The following is a 15,497-nucleotide window of genomic DNA, read 5'->3' on the forward strand; positions in this document are numbered from 1 at the left end:
CATCTTTCCCAACATCAGGGTCTTCTCCAGGGAGTCTTCTCTTCTCATGAGGCGGCCAAAGTCTTGGAGCCTCAGCTTCAGGATCTGTCCTTCCAGTGAGCACTCAGGGCTGATTTCCTTCCGAATGGAGAGGTTGGATCTTCTTGCAGTCCATGGGACTCTCCAGAGTCTCCTCCAGCACCAGAATTCAAAAGCATCCATTCTTTGGCGATCAGCCTTCTTGATGGTCCAGCTCTCACTTCCATACATCACGACTGGGAGAACCAGAGCTTGAACTATACGCATTTGGTGCACAGCTGTACACAACTCTCCCAGATTTGGAGATACTGCGAGCTCATCTCTAACTCGGTTTTGCAGAATTAGTGAGAGGACTCCGGACGCAGGAATCCCCTCCTTTGTTCCCAATGTACATCTTTGCTCCCCCCCCTCCTGATTGGCGGCCCCACATCCGGGGGCGGGGCTGGCGAAGGAGGGGGCGTTGCCCCGCCCGGCCAATAGGGAGACAGGGATTTGCATGAGCCCCGGGATGGGGGCGGGGCTCGGGCCGGCCAATGGCTGCCGAGTGAGTGCGCTGCCTGCCTGCGCTGGGAGAGCCGAGCCTGGAGCAGCGGGCCGGGCTGGCAGCAGCGGCGCCCATGGGCGAGAAGCGGGTGCTGTGCGTGGGGCTGGTGTGCCTCGACATCATCAGCGTGGTGGAGAGATACCCGGCCGAGGACTCGGACACCAGGTACCCCCTGGCAGAGGTGCCCGGGCACCCACCAAATGCCCCACGAAGGGGCCGGGCACCCCCCACTTTGGGTGCCAAGGCCATGCACGCTGCCTGGCACCACCGCCCTGGGCACTCCTGGTCTCGGAGCGAGCTGGCACTGGGGAAAGATGCCCGGCTCCCCGCGGGCGGGCGGGCGGGCGGGCGGCTGGCTCCGCCTTGGCACCCGGGAACTGGAAGGCGCCCGGCCTGGAGACGCGCCTGGTGCCAGGGGCGGGCGGGCGGGCGATGGGCGCGCGGCTTCCCTGTCCCGGCTGAGCCGCCGGCTTGGCTCCCTTCCTGCGAGCCCCGTTGGAAGGGGTCCCGGGGGTCATCTAGTCCCGCCCGCTGCACTGCACCCGGGACAGACGGCCTTCCTTGCTTTCTTCCTTCCTCCCTGGCTGGCAGGTGCCTGTCGCAGCGATGGCAGCGCGGGGGCAACGCTTCCAACACCTGCACCGTCCTGGCCCTGCTGGGCGCCCCCTGCGCCTTCATGGGCTCCCTGGCGCCCGGCCACGCCGCAGAGTAAGTGTCCCGGGGGGCAGGGGAGCCTTGTGGGTCTCCTTCAGGGGAGGGTGGGCGAGGCCACGGGCGCTTTGCCCAGCAGCCTGGCAAAGGAGGCAGCCGGGTGTCCTTTGGACTGGGGTCAGACTAGATGACCCGCTGGGGTCCCTTTCAGAGCCACAGATCTGTGATGGGCTCCTTTTCCTGCAGGATCCATCCTTTCTCTTCCTCCTCCAGGGAAGTCAGGGGCCCCAGGGTGGAAGCCAACCTGGCACGCAGCTCTGGCGTGGGCAGGACTTGGGTGCTTGTCCCATCCTGACCCCTGACACCCTTTCCAAGAGGGGAGGGGAGGGCTGAGGAATTTCCACTCCTATATTTTTTTCCAGGGCCCTTTCCCTACTTTTAGTAATACATTGTCTTCTTACATTAATAAGTAGCACGATAAATGAACAGCCAAATCTTACTTTAATGAGTAAGTGAAGTCATTTAAGGCTGGCAGGTGTTGGGGCAGAGGGCAGAGTCAAAGAAGGGACCCCAGGGTCATCTAGTCCAACCCCCTGCAATGCAGGAATTTCAGCATCCATGACAGTAGAGAATATAAGGTGCTGAGTCAAATGGCAGTGAAAGTCAAGAAGGGCAGCCTGTGACAATTCTGTATCAATGTCTAGGACTGACAAGTGTTGAGTAGTGGTTAGAGCAGCGCTTCTCCACCTGTGGGTCCCCAGATCTCGTTGGACTACAACTCCCATCACCCCTAGCTAGCAAGGCCAAAGCTCAGGAGTGATGGGAGTTGTAGTCCAACAACATCTGGGGAGCCCCAGGTTGAGAGCCGCTGGGTTAGAGTGTCAAACTGTGACCTTGGAGAGCAGGGTTCGAATCCCCAGTAAGGCATGAAGGTCACTGGGTGACCTTGAGCCAGCTTAACCTACCTCACTGTTATGAGCAGTGCTTTTTTCCTAAAAAAAATAATTTTTAGGGGTACTCTCATTCTCCTGCTCATATTGAAATCCTGCCACTTAATGAGGCCAAACTTAGATCCACAAAATATTTAGTGGTATGCATCCCCCCCCCCCCCAGATAAAAAGCACTGGTTATGAAGATGAAATGGGGGGAAGGAGAACCGTGGGGACCACCTTGAGGTCTTCGGGAGAGAAAGGTGGCGCAATATGGTGAGCCCAGCAGTGGCCCCTTTCTAGCAGCAGAAACATCCTGCAACTGCATTTGGGCCTTCAGGGGAGAGGATCCTTTTGTGCATGAACAGAGATGCTCCATTCGCTTGGCAAGCGAAGGCTGATTGCATTAGCAGCAACTGCTTCTGTGTAAATGGTCACTCTGTTTACCTGAGGTCAAATGTGGCCGCTCCATTCAGGTGTCCCAGGCATGTCCCACTTTCAATAGACTGAGATCTACTAAAAACCGGCCGTCATCTAACAAAGTTCTTGAGCTTTTTTGGGGGGGTGTCCCACGATCTACCACAGATACCTGCCAGTAGATACATTACTGTATTTTAATATTTTGTTAGAAGCTGCCCAGAGTGGCTGGGGAAGCCCAGCCAGATGGGCAGGGTATAAATTATTATTATTATTATTATTATTATTATTATTATTATTATTATTATTATCTACCTGTTGGACATCCCTGATGTATGCAAATCGGACCTCACAGCTTGCCATTTTTTCTACACCTGGGTGTGAACACACCTGCATCAGACATAGTGGGCTCTTGCCCACAAAAGCTTTATCCATAATAAATTTTTTCCAACGGCATAGTTTATCCCCCTGCACGTTTATTTGGAAGTAAGTCAAATTGTATTTTATTAGGGTTACTCCCAAGTAACAGGCAGCCTGCGCTTCTATCTGCTTCCTCGGTTGTTTTCTTCACTTGCCTGGCCTCAAATTTCATTTCATAGAACCAAAGAATTGTAGAGTGGAAGGGACCCCCAACGGTCATCCAAACCTCCTTCGATTTCAGCTACTTTCGACAATTAGAAGTACTTTTAAGATACTTATATAGTACTGAGATTTTTTTTACAGCATGTGAAGTTAACACTACATACTTGTGAGTTTTCTTTACGAAATATGTGTCAGCTGTACATGCTGGAATCAGAGCTCTTTAGATTCAGGGGGACAGAAAATTTCTCAAATCAAAACATGCCAGAAAAAAAAACAAATTGCTGATTTCTGACCCCACCATCCATTGCTGGTTTTGAGGAGCAGGGTCAGATCCTGGCGCTGTGCTGGGCGGCTGAGGGAGAGGTACAGACCCCCAGAGGGCTCCAGGGCCCGCAGTTTTCTTCCAGGCAGTGGCTGGATTTCCCTAAGAAGTTAGTTGGCTGAATTCAGCTCTGAGAACCAGTTTGAATGGTAGGACTCCAGTCTGCAAAATGGGGAGAGAATCAGCCTGGGAGAAGGAGGCCTCATCCTATTCCTGGGGGTGTGACTAGATGTCCCCTTGGGTCCCTTCCAGCTCTACAATTTTGTGATTCTATGAGATGTGGCAGATGTGGTTATTTAAGAAAGGATCCGTTAAGAGTCCATTAAGGGACTTTGCTCTGGGTGTGTAAAATATAAAGGCCCACACACCTACCCTGGTCCTTCTGAGCATGTGCAGAGTTCCTTTAGTCACCACACAGCTGGATTAAAGAGCAAGGGGCAGCTGCTTTCCAGGTGTGGAACATCACCCAAGAATCACGAGCCCAGACGCCTCTTGCATTGAGAAGCTGAATGTAAGTATTTGGGTCTTGCAGATCTTAAGAAATCCCTCTGTCGCTGCCTGCTTGGACACAGAGTTTTATGGGAAAGTGAAGCTCATGCTCCCCTCAAGACAAAGGCTTTGCTCCCATGTACCTGCAGGAATCCTCACCCAGTTCCCACCTTCTCTATGAGACACCTCTGCTCTCCAGCAGAGATTTTGTACTCAGAGCTCAGGGTGGATTTGGGGCCCTCTCTCATGGACGTGGGTGGCGCTGTGGGTTAAACCACAGAGCCTAGGACTTGCCGATCAGAAGGTCGCGGTTCGAATCCCCACGACGGGGTGAGCTCCCGTTGCTCGGTCCCTGCTTCTGTCAACCTAGCAGTTCAAAAGCACTTCAAAGAGCAAGTAGATAAATAGGTGCCACTCCGGTGGGAAGGTAAACGGCGTTTCCGTGCGCTGCTCTGGTTCACCAGAAGCAGCTTAGTCCTGCTCGCCACATGACCCGGAAGCTGTACGCCGGCTCCCTCGGCCAGTAAAGTGCTGCAACCTCAGAGTCGGCCACGACTGGACCTAATGGTCAGGGGTTCCTTTATCTTCATGGGCCAATGGCGCCTGCAGCTCCTAGCACTCTCTAGGCCATGGGTAGGGAAACTAAGGCCCAGGGGCCGGATCCGGCCCAATTGCCTTCTAAATCCAGCCCACAGATGGTCCGGGAATCGGCGTGTTTTTACATGAGTAGAATGTGTCCTTTTATTTAAAATGCATCTCTGAGTTATTTGTGGGGCATAGGAATTCGTTCATTTCCCCCCCCCCCTTCAAAATATAGTCCGGCCCCCCACAAGGTTGGAGGGACAGTGGACCGGCCCCCTGCTGAAAACATTGCTGACCCCTGCAAGTCTAGGCACCAACTCCTCTTCCCAAGCAGTGGGAGAGGAGCGTCTTTAATAATAAATAATAATAATAAATTTTATTTATACCCCGCCCTCCCCGGCCAGAGCCAGGCTCAGGGCGGCTAACACCAATAAAATCACAGTAAAAACATAATGGGGGGGAAAGAGGGGGGGACCAATTTAAAATACAGGTTAAAATGCAATTTAAATCGCTGCCTCATTTTAATAGTAGCCCATAAATCAAGACCATAAGGGGAGGGAAACGTAAGGGTCAGACTGAGTCCAAACCAAAGACCAGGTGGAACAGCTCTGTCTTGCAGGCCCTGCAGAAAGATGTCAAGTCCCGCAGGGCCCTGGTCTCTTGGGACAGAGCGTTCCACCAAGTCGGGGCCAGTGCTGAAAAGGCCCTGGCCTAAGTTGAGACCAATCTAACCACCTTGCGACCTGGGACCTCCAAAATGTTGTCATTTAAGGTCCTCTGCGGGGCGTACTGGGAGAGGGGGTCCCGTAGGTATGAGGGTCCTAGGCCGTGAAGGGCTTTAAAGGTCAAAACCAGCACCTTAAACCTGACCCTGCCCTGCACCTTAAAACTGACGGGGCGCCAGTGCAGTTGGTAAAGCACTGGATGAATGTGATCCCACGGCAAGGACACTGTAAGGTGTCTCGCGCAGGATTCTGCACCCGCTGGAGTTTCTGGTCAGCTTCAAGGGCAGCCCCACGTAGAGCGAGTTACAGTAGTCAAGCCTGAAGGTGCCCTTCGCATGGATCACTGTGGACAGGTCAGGGCGAGGAAGGGGGTCTCCATCCTCTCTTGCCCTCCCCACCCCTAAGGGGGCTCCTCTTCTCTGCCCACCCAGCTTCGTCCGTGAGGATTTCCAGCGCTACGAGGTGGATCTCGCCCACGTGGTTCCGCGCCCGGCGCGCGCCCTGCCCACCTCCATGGTGATCAGCAACTCCACGACGGGCACCCGGACCATCCTGCACGCTGCAAGGTGCTTAGGGTGAGGGGTCGTCCCCCCCGGGCCACAGCCTCTAACCTCCTCTTTCTCTCCCCCCCGCTGCCCCCAAGATTCATCCTCTCCGACTTCCGCCGCTACAACGTGGATGTCTCTCACCTGGTGAGGCAAAGCCGGGGGGAGATGCCCTGCGCCATCTGTCTCGTCAACTGCCACAACGGCTCTCGGACGGTCACTCTCTATGACATGTAAGGCCAGGCGGGCAGCTGCTGCCCCCCCTGCCAACTCCCCACCCTGCCACTGGGTGGCGCCACAGGGCTCCGTCTCTTCATTATTCCCAACTAATATTTATTGAATTGGCATCGCACCCTTTGCCCAAAGACCTCAGGGTGGGTCAGGGCATAAAGATACAAGATGGGGGGGGCACACGAAATACATAAGCAAAACAATAACCTTGCCAGCTGCCACAGGGCAGGCAAGCTGTCAATCATTCTGGGGGTGGGCATTGACCCAGCTTCCTCTAGAAACCGTCCCAACACTTTTATCAATTCAATAAGATTTGTATGGTGCTTAGTTTTGTAAACCGCTTTGAGGCTGCCATTTTTACAATCCAGCAGTGGACACTCGGGTTGTGAACGTGATCCGTGCGGGATGCACGTTCGCAACCTGCAGCGATCGAAATCCGCAGCAGCGCATCAGCGCACGCACGGGTTTGCAATTCAGTGTTTCTGGGTATGTGCAAAGCATGATTTAGCGCTTCTGTGCATGCGCGACCGGCCAAACCTGGAAGTAACCCGTTCTGGTACTTCTAGGCGGGTGGCGCTGTGGGTTAAACACTGAGCCTAGGACTTGCCGATCAGAAGGTCAGCGGTTCGAATCCCCGCCACGGAGTGAGCTCTCGTTGCTCGGTCCCTGCTCCTGCCAACCTAGCAGTTCGAAACCATGTCAAAGTGCAAGTAGATAAATAGGTACCACTCCAGTGGGAAGGTAAATGGTGTTTCCGTGCGCTGCTCTGGTTCACCAGAAGTGGCTTAGTCCTGCTGGCCACATGACCCGGAAGCTGGACCCCGGCTCCCTCAGCCAGTAAAGTGAGATGAGCGCCGCAACCCCAGAGTCGGCCACGACTGGACCTAACGGTCAGGGGTCCCTTGACCTTTTACCTAACGCGAAAAAACGCAGCCTGAAGCATCTGTAACCCGAGGTAGGACTGTACCGTATTTTTCCATGTATAAGACTAGGTTTCCCCCCTAAAAAATAATGTCAAAAATTAGAGGGCGTCTTATACACGGATGCATCTACCCCCATTTTCTTAAATCTGAGTCCCCCAAAATCAGGGGCATCTTATACATGGGGGGCATCTTATAGACGGTAAAATACGGTAAATGAGAAATAAATTGTCAGGAGATCTAGGCAAGGTGCGTGAGAACAAAGGGGCAGCTCAATGTCACCTTCTCTCTTTCTGCCCCCTCCCCCTTCTTCTTATTCCTAATATTAATCATTAATCTTGGACTATTAAAGTGCAAAGTGCATTTGATCATTAATAGTACTAAGGTTACTTCCCTCCACTTTCCCCCCTAGCAACCCTTTTTCTTGAGATTTTAACAGCTGCACCACAAGGAAAAAGACGCTCAGTTTTGCAAGCTGATCTGCTCAGGTGCAAAGTCGCAGTCGCTGGATTTCTGCTTGTCTCACAGTTCCCAAAGGCAAGCTGCCCAGCCCCCCCCCCCCGCCCCCTTGCTCAAATCCTCTCTTCCCATTTTACAGACTGGAAGCACTGAGGCCAAGAGGCCTCTGAGGAATTGGGCGGCTGAGCTGCCAAGACCTCCAGGTTGCCTCTCACTGACTTTATTTCTTTTAAAACTACTTTTAAAAAATGAACCAATTACAGTGAGGGGGGGAGTATTTGACCCCCTGCTAAATTTGCCCATTTGCCCTCTGACGAGGAAATGACCAGTCCATAATTTTAACGGTAGGTTTATTGTAGCTGTGAGAGACAGAATAACAACAGGAAAACTGGACAATGGTCTAAAACCCTCCCCTGTCCCCCTTCCCCCCCCCAAATAAATACACATCAAAGTGATCATAAATGGAACTTCATTTAATTCCGATCCCTTGAGCCACACCTGTGGCCAAGCGGCCTGAGGCTTGTCTTCACCCTCTGGCTTACGGCCAGTTCAGAGGGTAGCAGTTTGCTTGAGAAGCCTGAACCATAGCTGTCAGTGTTTCCCTTCTTTTAAGGGAAATTCCCTTATTCCGAATAGGATTCCTTGCAAGAAAAGGGAAAAGTTGACAGCTATGGCCTGAATTGGAGGGACGTGGGTGGTGCTTTGGGTTAAACCACAGAGCCTAGGGCTTGCTGATCAGAAGGTCGGTGGTTTGAATCCCCACGACGGGGTGAGCTCCCATTGCTCGGTCCCTGCTCCTGCCCACCTAGCAGTTCGATAACACATCAAAAGTGCATGTAGATAAATAAGTACCACTCCAGCGGGAAGGTCAACAGCCTTTCCGTGTGCTTCTCTGGTTTGCCAGAAGCGGTTTAGTCCTGCTGGACACATGACCCAGAAGCTGTATGCCGGCTCCCTTGGCCAATAAAGTGAGATGAGTGCCACAACCCCAGAGTCGGTCACAACTGGACCTAATGGTCAGGGGTCCCTTGACCTTTACCTTTATGGCCTGAATTGGAGTTGGAATGCCTCCCCCCCCCCCCGCATTCCCTGAGTGGCGCCACCCAGTGGGAGAAGAGGGGAAAGCACCGCCATGCATGCCCAATAATTCTTGGCAGATTCACCTGATAATTCAGCCCAGATGCAGCAGCCAATCATCTCCCTCAATCCGTCCCTGATCTGCCTTCCTGGTCATTGCCTGGTCTGGAGGGGGGAGCAAATGGGGACTCTTAGGGGCAGGTGGGGGCAGAGGAAGGCGGGGTGTTGTTCCCTCCCCTTGCTTTTTGGAAAGCGGGGTCTGGTGTTGGGAGGGGGCAGTGACTGTTTAGGGGAGAGAAGAGGGCTGGGGAGGGGTCCCTCCTTCTGCCCCCTGGGGCCCCCGCCCCAGATGGAGACATCCGCTGGACTTGATCCTTGGCCCCTCTCAGCTGAGATGGGGTTCTGGCCGGCCTTTGCTCAGGGGGCAGGATCCGCTGCTCTGTTAATCATTGAGAAGGTTCCTCTTTGAGGCTAGAGGGCTTAGAGCCAAGCGTTAACCCTTTGCAGTAGGTGCCTCTCCACCCACAGCGCCCCCCCCCCCAGTTTTCAGTGCAAGGGACTCATGCAGGAAAGAGTTCAGAATGTGGGAAGCGTCTGGCTGCTGCAGCCGGATCAGGCCCAAGGAAAGTCCTCCTCCAGGGACCTCCTGGATCCCCCAAGAGGAAGCCTACTGGGAGGGAGGGGGGCTGCTGGGGGGGGGGACACAGTCCTTTCCTGCTGGGATCTTGTGGCAGGAAGAATATTCTAATGGTAAGAGTCGTATGACAGCGGAACAGACTCCCTCCCAAGGTGCTCTGGCAGCCATCTGTCGGGGGATTCTTCAGCTGTGATTCCTGCATTGCAGGGGGTTGGACTAGATGACCCCTGGAGGTCCCTTCCAACTGGACAGTTCTGTGAATCTGCAGTCACTTGTAGCTCTTGACCTTCACGTTGTTGGCCTGCTCCCCTTTTGAAGTTGGTGGCCATCGCTGCCTCTACAGGAGAGGAAGAAGAACGTCTCTCTCCCTCCTATCTCCCTCCCATCTCCTCTTTGGTCAACCTGTGTGGTGTCCTCATAGCCCTCCTTGCTCACCTCAGATTCATGGAGGAGGTAGGGATGCTTCTGAAGACCAGGTGCTGGGAACTGTGGGCAGGGAGAGTGTTGATCCTGCTTGCCGGTTTCCCGCAAGGGTCCGCTCAGCCACAGTCAGAACAGGATCCCGGACTAGATGGGCCCCTGGCCTGATCCTGCAGGCTTTTATTAGGTTCTTAGGCTAATGCTTCTTCTGGTTGTCCAAATGTGAGGGTTTAGGCCACAATGGTAGAACTGTTGTGTTTGACGGGCCATCTGACTCACCCCTGCAGTACAGGAACCGCAGGCTCAGAGGCAGCTCTTTGGGGCTGTGCAGATGGAAGCCAGCACTTTGGAAGGGTCCCACCATACAGTGGTCCCTTGGTTCTTAAACTTAATCCGTTCCAGAAGTCCGTTCCAAAACCAAAGAGTTCCAAAACCAAGGCACACTTTCCCATAGAACATAATGCAAAACGGATTAATCCGTTTCAGACTTTTGAAAACAACCCCTGAAACAGCAATTTTAACATGAATTTTGCTATCTAACAAGACCACTGATCCATAAAATGAAAGCAATAATCAATGTATCGTACTATAAAGTAAATAAGACAGTATTGTAGATGATAAAAATTAAAATTATTTTTTTTCCTCACCTGCACTGATGATAGTCATTGCTTGCTTTTATCCATTTCCGCAGTCACATAATCAGTAGCTGAACTGTGTTCCACACAGTCACAAAAACAAATTAACTGGAAAAGCCTCAAAAACAAAAATGCAAAATAAATAGCAAAAACAAAAGCGCCAAACTCAATCCGTTCCGGAACTCTGTTTGACTTCCAAAATGTTCAAAAACCAAGGCGCAGCTTCTGATTGGTGCAGGCGCCCCGGAAACAATACCCGACAGCCACATCAGACGTTCGGCTTCTGAAAAACATTCGAAAGCCGGAGCGCTTACTTCCGGGTTTTCGGCGTTTGGGAACCAAGGCCCTACTGTACATGGAAGGAGATCAAAGTGGACATACTTTGCAAGACATACTTTGCAAGACATACTTTGCAAGATCAGCCTTGCATCCGAGACACAGATGGACCCTTTGTGCTTTTGAGGCAGTGGGCTTCTTGATAGGACCCTGGTGTTGGAGAGGAGGGGCCGACTATTGCCTTGATGCCCCCTCCACACATACTTTGCGGGGCACCTGGGGGGCCCGTAGGGAGAGGGTGTCTGGCTGCATGGAGCCCACCAGTTGGGCCTGGCTTGTGCTGCGGTGGGAGGCCAAGGCAACAACACCTTCCTTTGTGCTTTTTAATCAATGACCAGATCGGGGTCTTCAAGTTGTTCAAATGAATAATCTCGGGGGGGGGGGGAGAGGAGGCTGTGAAGACATTGCATCTCATAGACCTTTGTAAACCCCCCCATCCCACCCTTCCGCCTTCTCCCTGCCACCCCCAACCAGCAACCTGCCGGACGTGACGGCGGCTGACTTTGAGCAGGTCAACCTGTCTCAATACAAGTGGATCCACTGGGAGGTGAGTGAAGGAAGCCCTTGCTGGGGAGATGGGGGGGGGCAAGAGGGAGGAAGGGTCTTCCTGAGTTGCAGGTGCCATGAGGAGTTGCCATCAGCAGGAAATGGAGATGGAAAAGTATAGGTGAAAGACCTACATTGGCTTCCAGGACGTTTCTGAGCACAATTTACAGTGCTGGTGCTGACCTTGAAAGCCCTAAATGGCCTCAAAGGCCCAGTAGACCTGAAGGAGCGTCTCCACCCCCATCGCTCCACACTGAGGTCCAGCACCGAGGGCCTTCTGGCGGTTCCCTCGTTGCAAGAAGCAAAGCTACAGGGAACCAGACAGAGAGCCTTCTCAGTGGTGGCGCCTGCCCTGTGGAACTCCCTCCCACCAGATGTCAAAGAGAACAACAACTACCAAACTTTTAGAAGACATCTGAAGGCAGCCCTGTTGAGGGAAGCTTTTAATGTTTAACAGACCATTGTATTTTAATACTTTGTTGGAAGCCGCCCAGAGTGGCCAGGGAAGCCCAGCCAGATGGGCAGGGTATAAATAATAAATTATTATGATTATGATTATTATAGGTGGCCATTGATAAGTTCTCAACACTGGCCATTCGCACACAGAAACAGCTCTTGGGAACAAGACTTCCTGTGAGCCTGTAAACACATGCAAGGATTTTGAAAACAAGACCACTCACTCCGCAGGCGACAGGCCAAACCTTTTTGCGAAAGGGGCTTCGTGTCACGTTTGCAGGGCCTTGATTCAGGGATGGCCCCCTTTAAAGCCTGTTGTTACCGGATCTTAGAGTCGTGGGATTACTGGGAGGGGGGCACTAAGAGTCAAGGAGGGGGTCCCTGGTGCTGGAGCTATCCATGACCTGTCAGAATTCACTGGCATCACTGGATCAAGTTGATCAGTTTTGTCGACTTAATTAAACTAAATAGTTTTTAATTGGATTTGGAATAATGTGCAATCATTCCCGTTTTGAATTTTATTGGGTTTTTCTCCTCTGTAGTGCCTGAATAATGCTTTTTAAAAGGTGGGGGTCACTGGGAGTGACTTTACGGAACCAAGGGGACAGGGGCCCAGAAAAATTTGGGAGTCACTGTCCTTGAGGATGCCAGCTCTTGGCCATTCACCCTCTGGTGCCCGGAGGGGTGGCATTTCCAGGCAGTCTCCATGGGCAGCCCCACGGGAAGGGCATTGCAGTAGCCTAGAGCTCCGCAGAGCATGAATGCCAGGACTGTTGCGGCCACCTTCTGGTTGTGGGTGCAGCTGTCCTGGCCACGGAAGCTGCCTGGGATGCCAGGGCGAACTTCTGCCTCCCTCTGCCTCCCCACCTTCTCCCTCCCCCAGGGCAGGAATGCCTCTGAGCAGGTGAAGATGATCCAGCGTGTGGAGGCCTATAACAAGACCTGCCCACCGTCCGACCGAGTGACCACGTCCGTGGAAGTGGAGAAGACACGGCCAGAGATATACCAGCTCTTCGGCTACGGAGACGTGGTAGGAAAGCCTCTGTCTGAGGGGGAAGATGCCAGGATGATGGGGCAGAAACGATACGATAATCTTTATTGTCATTGTCCCGTACAGAACAACAAAAATGAAAAATCTACATAAGACATTCAAAAACCAACAGGCCTGCTATCCCAGCTATCCCAGCCTGGTTAGCCCCCTAAAAACTCTGATACCCCATAATATACTCACATAGAGACTACCTTAAAGAGTAAAGGTAAAGGGACCCCTGACCATTACGTCCAGTTGTAGCTGACTCTGGGGTTGCGGCGCTCATCTCGCTTTATTGGCCGAGGGAGCCGGCGTCCAGCTTCTGGGTCATGTGGCCAGCAGGACTAAGCCGCTTCTGGCGAACCAGAGCAGTGCACGGAAACGCCGTTTACCTTCCCGCCAGAGTGGTACCTATTTATCTACTTGCACTTTGACATGCTTTTGAACTACTAGGTTGGCAGGAGCAGGGACCGAGCAACAGGAGCTCACCCTGTCATGGGGATTCGAACCGCCAACCTTCTGATTGGCAAGTCCTAGGCTCTGTGGTTTAACCCACAGTGGCACCCACGTCCCTTATAGGGAGACTACCTTACACTGCGTTTAAAACCAAAATTGCATTTGGATAGAAACTGTTTCTCAGGCGACTAGTCCCGGTCTTTATAACCCTGGACCTTCTTCCAGAAGGCAGAAGCTGAAAGAGATCATTTCCGGAGTGCGCACTATCCTGCGCTATCTCTGCCGCTTTCTTATGGCACCTGGAAGCGTAGATTTGATCCAAGGTGGGAAGAGGGCACCCAATTATTCTCTCCGCAGTCTTTACAACCCTGGACAGCATTGTTTTTTCCCTGGCCGTGCAGCCCCCAAACCACACACACAGACCACAAACAGCCCCCTGACTTCGGAGCAGGAGCCCCCATTCAGGGTCAGGGCTTGGCAGCACCTCCCTGGCGCTGCCCAGCGTTGCCCAGGTCCTTTGCCCAGCAGCCTCCTCTGCACAAGGGCAAAAGCCTCTCAGCACCGCAGCTGCTGCTTCCGACTCTTGCACAGAAGAGGCCTTTGCGCTGCTCCGAAGAGTCACAGGCTGGACCAGGCCCTCCTCGCCTGGTGGTCCGGGGGGGGGGGGCAGGCTCCTCCATACTCGGGACGTCCTCCTTACATGGAACGGACTCCCTTGGAGATTTTTAAGATGGGTGGACATCTGGCAGGGATTCTTCAGTTGTGGTTCCTGCATGGCCGGGGATTGGGCTTGTTAAAGTTTGTGGGTCGTAAATCCTTTGACCCACGGGGTCTGCTGCATCAGCACTGCAATAAATTTGATTTATTGCCACTCCGACACTTCAGTGGTGCCCACACGCTTCCACTCTTGCGCTACCACTCTTCACAGTTGCCGGATAATAGCAGAGTTCGCACACAGCGTAAAATGGCTTGTCTGTGTCGATGTGGTGTCTTCAGTAACTCGGCTCGACACCAGTGCTTCTAATTTAACACTGTTTATTTAGAAGCATAACAAACAGAAAAGAAAACCTACAGAATCTAGCTGCATGCTTGCAGCTTTCTGCCTCTAACAAAACCTAAACTACCTCGCTCACATTCTCAGACACTCTGCACTCAGAGAGAGCTCAGCCCACAGGAAAATGTGCGGATTATATGGGCAGTGCGCCCAGTTAATAAGAACACCTCCTGGGAGTGTTACCTCTCAACTGTCCGGAACCACAACAGGGCTGGATGACCTCTGGGGGTCCCTTCCAACTCTCCTGCTCTACGATTCTAAGTTCTGCTTGTGAAGCACTGCCTGGGCTGAGCAGGACTGACCTCTGAACATGAAATGAGCTCTGCTGGATCGGCCAAAGGGGGCCCATTGTGCCCAGCATCTTGTTCCTCTCACAGTGGCCAAATACCCCAAAGAACCCAGGAGTCTAGATAGACTGCCTCTGGAACTGGAGCTGTTAACGGGAAAATCCGAGGGCTCCCTTGGACAAAAACAAAGACACCAACCAGGATAACTTGGAGCAAAAGAGCAGCCTGTAGGCTTGGCCTTTATTGAACTGTTGCAACAGGGTGCTCCCCTCACTTGCAGGAGAGAGGAGGGACCCAGAAATATGATGCGCAAGGCCTTATAAAGACTCTTGAAATTGCCACCCTGTAGATCAAGACCACCCCCAGAAACATCTTACATGCATCACAGAAGGGGTGTAACCTAAGACCACCCCTCAGATACATCACACCTACATCACAGAAAAGGCGTCCAAAATCGAAATTTTAATATTGTTTTTCTCCTGTTGTTGTTGATCTCCTGTCTGGCAGGTTCCTTGATTGGATTGCCTGGGTACCCTGACCTGTCTTTTGTAGTGATAAATACTTAGTTTCTGAGCCAGGTCACAGGCTCACACCCTATTCAAACACAGACATGCCCTTAAGACAGGTTTTGTGAAGGAAAAGACAATGGGGAGGCTTTTCCATTTTGACCTTGCAGAGAAAACATTTGCTCAGTTTAGGAATCAAAATGGTTCCAGGCTGGCCTTCCTGTGCTGATCTATGTACCTGCTTGGCTTTAGTTGCAACCTCACCTCCTTGAACTTGAGCAACACTGCACGGACACGCGCAACCAGTTCCTGTGGGTCTTTTCCAGCAATCAAAACGTCATCAAAAAAATGGCAAGACCCCCGGCAGACCTCTTAACAGGCCTTCCATGAGCCCTTGAAAAATCCCTGGGGCCACACAAACTCCAAATTGTAATCTGTTAACTCTGAACGCCCCTTTATGTGTGACAATAGTCTGTGCTTCCGCTGATTGTGGGGTTACTGGCAGCTGTTGATAAGCTTGTGCCAGGTCAAGTTTGGCGAACACCTTGCCCCCAGCCAGTTTAGCCAACAGATATGATACGACTGGAATGGGGTATGAGTTTCCCCTGAGTGCCTTATTGATAGTACATTTGTAATCAGCACA

The 15,497-nt window shown here is 52.5% G+C and overlaps 1 protein-coding gene and 1 long non-coding RNA gene across 4 annotated transcripts in view; one reads left to right on the plus strand and one right to left on the minus strand.

Moving 5' to 3' along the window:
• KHK (ketohexokinase) overlaps nucleotides 1–15,497 on the plus strand; it is a 66,090-nt gene that overhangs the window by 44,121 nt on the left and 6,472 nt on the right. The window contains exons 2-6 of one of the 3 annotated variants that reach the window (XM_083733765.1): nucleotides 602–727; nucleotides 1,154–1,270; nucleotides 5,691–5,825; nucleotides 10,994–11,066; nucleotides 12,405–12,551. In XM_083733765.1, coding sequence (XP_083589891.1) covers nucleotides 636–727; nucleotides 1,154–1,270; nucleotides 5,691–5,825; nucleotides 10,994–11,066; nucleotides 12,405–12,551 — 564 coding nt within the window. In that variant the 5' untranslated portion in view covers nucleotides 602–635. Of the gene's footprint in view, nucleotides 1–601; nucleotides 728–1,153; nucleotides 1,271–5,690; nucleotides 5,826–5,902; nucleotides 6,038–10,993; nucleotides 11,067–12,404; nucleotides 12,552–15,497 lie in introns of all 3 variants that reach the window. The other 2 variants (XM_083733764.1, XM_083733766.1) reach the window with 2 other exon arrangements.
• LOC310842248 lies at nucleotides 14,026–14,488 on the minus strand. The gene is made up of 2 exons (XR_014563037.1): nucleotides 14,123–14,488; nucleotides 14,026–14,084 (listed from the first exon to the last, which is right to left on the minus strand). It is a non-coding gene; the product is annotated as an uncharacterized lncRNA (long non-coding RNA).

The sequence above is a fragment of the Podarcis gaigeae genome, assembly GCF_964106915.1.
Source record: "Podarcis gaigeae genome assembly, chromosome: 3".
In the NCBI taxonomy this organism is placed as follows: Eukaryota; Metazoa; Chordata; class Lepidosauria; order Squamata; family Lacertidae; genus Podarcis; species Podarcis gaigeae.